We start from the raw sequence: 8,363 nt of genomic DNA, 5'->3' as shown, positions 1-8,363 counted from the left end.
CCTTCTAGGCAGTGTTCCTCTGTCCAGTGTCTGTGTTCTTTTGCCCATCTTAATCTTTTTAATTAATTCTCTGAGAGCCTTAAACATTGCAGCTGAGTTCCTTTAATAGCAAGAACACACATAGTCAGACAGCATAGACACAATAAATGATTCAGCTTTGTCTCCTTACTCAAACCCCAGAACCATAAACCAATCCTCCATATCAACAGGCATATCAAATTGTAATTTAGATACAACCAATTCTAAATACAACCAATCCTGGACAAGCTCACGGAGAGCATAGAATGATTCCAGACACTGCCATCCTCCTTTCCCGATGGGAAAAGTAGGGAGTGACTGGCACACAGACACAGTGGAGCAAAATATATGTTTACACATGATGATATACCTTGACCTCTCCCCTCTCTGCGGCCCATGCAACTTAGTCTTGACATAGAACAGATAACTGCAACGCCGCCACAGTATTATACAAAAATAACATTCTGATGAGAAGTAACTTACAAACATATGATGAATATAAAACATCTTACCTATGTTACCAACCAATTCTGATTATTCCCCAACACCAGTCAGATATTGCTATTTCTTTTGCAACTCTGCCTAGAATGCCAGCATCCCGGATTCGCCTCTTCACTGTTGACTGTTGAGACTGTTTTTTTCCAGGTACTATTTAATGAAGCTGCCAGTTGAGGCATCTATTTCTCAAACTAGACACTAATGTATTCTTGCTCAGTTGTGCACCAGGGCCACCCTCTCTTTCTATTCTGGTTGTAGCATGTTGTGGGGGTACTTTGCTGCAGGACGGACTGGTGAACTTCACAAAATAGATGGCGTCATGAGGGGAAAATGTGGATATATTGACGCAACATCAAGACATGTTAGGAAGTTAAAGCTTGGTCGCAACTTCCAACTGGACGATGACCCCAAGCATACGTCCAAAGTTGTGGCAAAATGGCTTAAGGACAACAAAGTCAAGTTATTCGACTGACTTGAAACCTATAGAACATTTGTGGGCAGAACTGAAAAAGTGTGTGCGAGCAAGTAAGCCTACAAACTGGACTCGTTACAACAGTTCTGTCAGGAGGAATGAGCCAAAATTCACCCAACTTATTGTGGGAAGCTTGTGGAAGGCTCCCAAAAATGTTTGACCCAACTTAAACAATTTAAAGGCAATGCTACCAAACACTAATCGAGTGCATGTAAACTGACCCACTGGGAATGTGATGAAAGGCATAAAAGCTGAAATCTTGATTATGCTGACATTTCATTCTTACAATATGGTGGCGATCCTAAATGACCAAAGACAGGGAATTTTTACTAGGATTAAGTAGTCAGGAATTTTTTTAAACCTTGTTGAAATGTATTGGGCTAAGGGGTCTGTGAACTTCCGACTTCAACTGTAGATATTCCACACACAAATTATTATTATTTTTTAAATCATAACACAGCATTTTCCAGCTACAATGGTTATTTACATTGTCTACACTTTCTGATCGAGTTGATATTTTAATGGACAAAAGGCTTTCAAAAACAAGGACATTTCAAGTGACCCAAAACTTTTGAACAGTAGTGTGTCTATACATATGTATATTTGTTTAGTATTCCTTGCTAAATGGTGAGCCACATACATGGTTGAGCTCATGAGTTTGCCAAAGTTTGTCAACTCAAACAGGTTTCGTAGTACACCATTCCAGAGGGTGGCATTCTGATTTCGGTGACTATGATCCCTGCTGTCTAAGTCCTGTTACAGCAATCATCATTTTTAAATAATTTGTTGCCTAGCTAGCCAGCCAAGTTTTATACCTTAATCACCATTAATTTAAGTCATCTCTCCTGCCATGTTAGATCTACTTCATCTCTGATCCCACCTTGGGATGCATGATGAGCATAGCTGAGAAGGTCCATTATAGAATGAAATAGAACACTACAAGAAACATCACACTGACTGGATTATTTTCAGTCTAGATCATTTCCAAGACAAGTGCAGTGGAATAGGCCTAATTCAAGGCAGCAAGAGCACAAGGGACAAATTAAACGACCTGCTGCTGAACACACGTACAATACATCAGAAAGCTTTAAGGGACTTGTTCAACTTATTCATTGTTGAGAAGTTAAAATGTCAGTGCCATTTGTGTTGGAATCTTCAGTCGACAGCAGCGGTGTTGAAATCTTCTTCGATGGTGTAATAAGTGATAAACTGTGCATTGTTATTCTGTAACAGGACATGAACATGGTTAGAATACAGTGCGATAATGACTGCATTTACAAAGGCAGCCCAATTCTGATATTTTTCCTGTCTGTGTGTGTGTGCGCATGCCTTTACCACATTGATAGAGTTTGTTAAGGCGTGTTATGTCCAGGGGCTCAGGTGATTTCTCTGTCCAATCTGGACTCCCTCTTCTTGGAGTAAATAGTGGGGTTCCGGTTTGATGAGAAGTAGTTTCTGCCAGGAGAAACCCAACAATGGGGGATTAGAGGACTTGCTACTTTAACACAAGGACTGCGCCACAATGCCACCCTATTCCCAATATAGTGCACATAGTTTGACCAGAGCCCAGGTAAAAAAAATAGTGACCTAAAGAGGAACCATTTGGTACGCACAGGAAATGTTACTGGAGCTGGATACCGTACACAGTCACAGTAAAACTAATATTTACTTATTGCTAGCAGTTTAAAAACAAGGTGAGTAAAATTAGGACTTTAGTGGGAATAAGGAGGAGAGCAGTGTGACTGACGTTCCGTAGTGCATTATGGAGTCGTAGTCATAGGGCAGGTCCTGAGTGTCTCCTTTCTTCACCTTAAAGTTCTCTTGTTTTCCTGGAAGTTAAAAGAGTTACAAGAGGCAGATGTGACTGGTGGACACTGCTGGGTGTGAATGTGATATAGGGGAATGAAAATGGAAATGTATACAAGTTGAGATGGAAACCATTAAGTTGAACCTCTAGCAGGAGGAAACTCTACATGATTCAAGGCATGAATATTTCATCTTACCTAATGAAACCCATTGCGGGTGGTAATGTAACAAAACTGCCCTCAAAATGAGCTTACATGTTATCCCAGGATACCCATTACGGGTGGCAACTGTAAAAAGGTATATTTTACACCATAATAGGTGGTAACTGTAGATGACAATGTAGAGTTATTCCCGTCAGGCAAATTTAGCAAACAAGGTTGCTGCAATCATGCCAGAAGAAATTCACAGGAGTTAACGAATTCAGTTCAATTCTACATAATTGGAAATGAGTCTATGAAATACATAGTATTGGTCTCAAACTGAAGAACACTGATGGTTACTGGTGTAAGATTCTCTGGTGTTTACATAACTGGTACTGTGAGATTAGGAGATCAGGATTCAAGGTTGCTATGAAATTAGGCCATCGGGACCTGCTTAGACAAAGCAATTGCAACAGTAGAGGAAAGGGTTGCAATGTATGGGGAAATGAATGGCTGCAGTATTTCCGTTATAATAAGTACATGATAAATGGAACATTAAGGCATAAATGTATGAAAGACTATTCTTATTTTAAACTAATGTTTTTCTGTCCTTGTGGTGCACTGTCTATTCATGTTATGTAGAGCCCAGGAAGAGTAGCTGCTGGTTATGTAATAGTATAACTTTAGACCGTCCCTCGCCCATACCCGGCGCGAACCAGGACCCTCTGCACACAACAACTGACACCCACGAAGCATCGTTACCCATCGCTCCCACAAAGCCATGGCCCTTGCAGAGCAAGGGGAACCACTACTTCAAGGTCTCAGAGCAAGTGGCGTCACCGATTGAAACGCTATTTAGCGCGCACCACCGCTAACTAAGCTAGCCGTTTCACATCCGTTACACTTAGGCAGTACCTAATCAAATATTAAATGTCAATAGTTAGTTATTCTGTACGGTCTTCACTCCAGACCACAAAAAGCTGAATCAGGTATGTTAGTGTTGGGCTAGTACTAAAGCCTACACACTGCAGCTCTTCAGGGGACAAATTGACCAGCCCTGCCCCTGATCCACATGTAATGCCCGTGAGGTGGTTTAGTATGTTGTGTTGGTGTGAGTAACCTGGCACCACGTTGTCCCACTGTATGGTGACGTATTGGTCACGGTCTGGCCGTGTGTGCTCGTGGTGCAGGCCCAGGGCATGCATCAGCTCATGGCACAGGTTCCCACGTTACAGACTCTACCGAAGTACAGAGACTGGGCCCCGCCCTGAAAACCTACATACGACGCACAGCTAGAGTCAAGTGAAGAAAGAGAAAGGTGAGAGAAGGAGAGAAATGGAGGAGAAAGAGGGGATAAGACAGGAAGAGAGAAAAATAAAGGATTGAACACAGGAAAAAGGAAGGAGAGGTTGTGAGTTAACTGTAAACTGCTGGGAAGGAGAGAATGTGTTAATGTGTCCACTTTGGACTCACCCTGTCCCAGAGATGATGTCTATGTAGTTCATCTCATTGGTGTATTCGTGGAAGAGGATACACGTCTGGTCTGAAATCATCTTGAACGCTGCTAGTATAGTTACCTTTCTGTCCACTGTGTGGATCAGAGACAATCTACCATTAGACGGTGCATATCATTCTCACTGTATTAGAAAACATCTAGTGTTAGTGTTCATCTCTCCTACTGTATTCGACACTCACCCAGATAATCGTTGATCTTGTAGGGGATAGAAGTGACGCCTTCATTCTCAGGCCAAAGTGACTTCACAGCTAATCGGTCTTCCTGTAGGACAAAACACCTAGTCTTAAATCCAGCTGTCGCGAGACAGCATAGGCCTCCGATTAATTCAATTGTTATTTCTGCGTTTCCCCTATGAATGTTTTTAAATTCTAAAATGGTAAAACTATTTCAGTATTAACTTAAATGACTAAAACCAGATTAAGTATGTAGAAAAAGAATGGAGCAATATACAGTGTACTTTCCATGACAGACTGACCAGGTGAATGCTATGATCCTTATTGAGGTCACCTGTTCAATCAGTGTATATGAAGAGACCGGTTAAAGGAGGATTGTTAAGCCTTGCGACATGGATCATGTATATATGCCATTCAGAGGGTGAATAGGCAGGACAAAATATTGAAGTACCTTTGATCAGGGTACGGTAGGTACCAGGCTCACCAGTTTGAGTGTGTCAAGAACTGCAACGTTGCTGGGTATTTCACATTCGGTTTCCGTGTGTGTGAAGAATGGTCCACCACCCAAAGGACATCCAGCCAATGGCAGTCCAGTGGGTGACACGACCTATTGTGCAGAGCAACAGACGGGCTACAGTTCTATTCAATTGACCGTCCAGTAAAACATTTGTGCCCAAAGAATGCCCAACTTCGTAGAATCTTGACACAAATGGGGTATGGCAGCCGACAACCTTACAGAGTACCACTTCTTTCAGAAAAAACATGTTGCAGTGGACTAAGGAAACACTGCACACAGGAGATTTGGAAAACCGTCTGGTCTGATGACTCCCGCTTTCTTGCAATTTTCACGCTGATGGGAGGACTAGGGTATGAAGAAAACCACATGCATCCATCATGATGTTTGTCAACATTGCAGGCTGGTGAGTGGCAGTGGTGGTGTGATGCTGTGGGGTGCCTTTTCATGGCAGACTTTGGATAAAAGTTGAGCAACGTTTGAATGTCTGAACATAATTGAAAATCAGGTGCATCCATGGCAGCAGTGTATCCATTTGTGAATTGATTTTTCAGCAGGTTAATGCCCCAAGCCACAAGGCTAGGATTCTCCAGGAATTAGTTCCAGCAGAAAATTACAAACAGTGAATTCAGCTTAGTGCAGTGGCATCTGTGGGAGGAGATGGAACGAGCTATTTCGGATTAGAGTCCACTACCAGTCAACTGGGCACAATGGTGGGAAGCATTCAATACATCATGGGGCCAGATTCTCTTTGGAATGCGTGACACCGTTTTGAGTCCATGCCTGGCAGTAATTTAGGCTTTTCTGAGGGCAAAGGGGGTGCAACTCAATATTAGTGTTCCTAATGTTTTATAAACTATATATATTTGAAGATCTTTATAAAAATTCAAACTAAAACGTTACAATTTTTGCCTCACACAAATCTATTATTTGCATGATTCACATTGTCAATAGTGAATAAGTGTAAACAAGAAAGGCACTACCTCATCTCTGTAACCCACACATACAGATAATTGTAAGGTCTCAAACAAGCTGCATTTCAAACAGATTTAACTACAACGTCCTGTTGGTTTCAAAACTTGCATAAGGCACCTATTGGTAGATGGGTCAAAAAAGCAGACATTGAAGATCCCTTCGAAGTGGTGAAGTTAATTACACTTTGGATGGTGTTTCAATACACCCAGTCCATATAAAAATACAGGTGTCTTTTCCTAAGTCAGTTGCCAGAGAAATCTGGAAACCGCTCAGGGATTTCACCATGAGCCCAATAGTGACTATAAAACAGTTAGACTTTAATGGCTGTGATAAGAGAACCCAAGCAACATTTTAGTTCCTCTACAATACTAACCTATATTGATAGTGAAAATGAAGCCTGTACAGAATAAAATTATTCCAAAACATACATCCTGTTTTGCATCAAGGCACTAAAGTAATACTGCAGAAAATGTGGCAAAGCAATTATCTTTTGTCCTGAATACAAAGTGTAATTACAGGCAAATCCAAAAGATTACAGAGTACCACTTCATATTTTCAAGCATTGTGATGGATGCATCATGTTATGGAGTATGCTTGTAATCATAGCGGACTGGGGAGTGTCAGGATAAAATAGAAATGTTATGAGCTAAGCACAAGCAAGATCCTAGAGGATTCCTGGTTTAGTCTGCTTCTACAGACACTGGGAGCATAATTCACCTTTCTGCAGGACAATAACCTAAAACACAAGGGCAAATCTGCACTGGAGTTTCTTACCAAGACAGAATGTTCCCTGAGTGGCCAAGTTACAGTTTTGACAAATCTACTGCAGGACCTGAACATGGTTGTTTAGTAGTGATCAACAACCAATAATTTTGATTAGATTTTGAGAAGTTACACAATCCAGATGTGGAACGCTCTTAGACTTACCCAGAGACCCTCATGGGTGTAATCGCTGCCAAAGGTGCTTCTACAAACTATCGACTCTGGGATGCGACTAGTTGAGATATTTCTGCATTTCATTTTCAATAAACTAGCAAACATTTTCACTGTCATTATGGGGTATTTTGTGTAGATGGGTTAGAATTTGTATTTAATCCATTTTGAATTCAGGCTGTAACAACAAAATGTGAAATAAGTCAAGGGTATGATGCTTTGGAAGGTACTGTCTACAGCTCATACACAGACTGAAATTAATGACTGGAATCACTAAAGTTTCTTTACAAGACAGAATGTTAAACATTTAAAGCTAAAACACTCTACTGGTGGTCCGTGGTGTTGATCCCTTCAGATGGTTAAAAATATCCACAGGAAAGTACTGTTAACACAACTTTTTAGAGTGACGGGTACTGTTAATAGTTTTCACATTAGATTTTGAATGACTACCTTGTATATTTTCCTGTGGATATATTGGCTTAAATTAGTGACCATCTGAAGGACCATAAACCATGGACAACCGGTAGAGCACGTTCAAATGTATTCTGTTCAACAATCTGGCTTGAATGATTTTAGAGTCATTAGCTTCAGGCTGTGTATATCAGAAGGTGGTATCACAGTTTGATTGATTCATCAGTCTAAAAGACGCAGTTACAGGACAGAAAGCAGGGATAATCAGACTCACCGAAACCAGAATGTCTCCTCCATGATAGCAAGGTCGAACTGTAAGTCCTCTGTAAGAGAGAGATGGTCTGAAACACTGACATGACATGTACTAGTTACAAACCAGACCTCATGGTAGAGGTCCAGGATTGTGCGCTTCATCTAATGAATGCGTTACCTTCTCTGGTTTCAGGCGTTTAAGCCAATCATTTTGTCTGTGGCGTGTCCCCATTGAGGCAGTAGAACCTAAAATAAATTATTTTGGAATATCAATATGTTTGATAGACAAGCCATAAACTTGAAGACAACAGATTGAATTGTTTCTTTAGGCCCCATCACCCCAAGAGATTGACTTGAGAATCACAGTAGAGGCCTACCTGTGGCAATGAAAGTCACATTTGTAGAATTGTTGGAGTTTGTGGAATTGTCCACTGAAATACAGAAAGAAAATATTATAAAGAGGAACAGAACAGTTTTGCAGTGAGGCTGGCCTACATTAAATATACATGGAAAACAGGCCTAGCTTTCAGCCTGTCACCTAACTAAATGACTGGTCCCAAATGCAGGCCTGCCTACCTGTGGCAGGGAAAGTAGCATTTGAAGTAGTAGCATTTGTGAAATTGGTGATGGGAACACTGCCCACTGAAATACACAA

At 41.1% G+C, this 8,363-nt stretch overlaps 1 protein-coding gene and 1 long non-coding RNA gene across 2 annotated transcripts; both read right to left on the bottom strand.

The window, feature by feature from the left end:
* Positions 1-2,375: 2,375 nt before the first annotated feature.
* On the bottom strand, positions 2,376-4,115 carry LOC124030571. The gene is made up of 3 exons (XR_006837987.1): positions 4,055-4,115; positions 2,736-2,817; positions 2,376-2,443 (listed from the first exon to the last, which is right to left on the bottom strand). It is a non-coding gene; the product is annotated as an uncharacterized LOC124030571 (long non-coding RNA).
* Positions 4,116-4,138: 23 nt separating this feature from the next.
* Positions 4,139-7,779, bottom strand: LOC124030570 (embryonic protein UVS.2-like; the record flags this gene model as incomplete). Its single annotated transcript, XM_046341851.1, has 4 exons — positions 4,139-4,226; positions 4,408-4,522; positions 4,630-4,711; positions 7,731-7,779. Coding segments are annotated over 4 exons (334 nt in total), but the record flags the coding sequence as incomplete, so codon positions are not given.
* Between the last annotated feature and the right edge of the window lie 584 nt (positions 7,780-8,363).

This window comes from Oncorhynchus gorbuscha, unplaced genomic scaffold (assembly GCF_021184085.1).
Source record: "Oncorhynchus gorbuscha isolate QuinsamMale2020 ecotype Even-year unplaced genomic scaffold, OgorEven_v1.0 Un_scaffold_12667, whole genome shotgun sequence".
Classification (NCBI taxonomy): Eukaryota; Metazoa; Chordata; class Actinopteri; order Salmoniformes; family Salmonidae; genus Oncorhynchus; species Oncorhynchus gorbuscha.
This window is presented reverse-complemented; position numbering and strand designations above follow the sequence as displayed.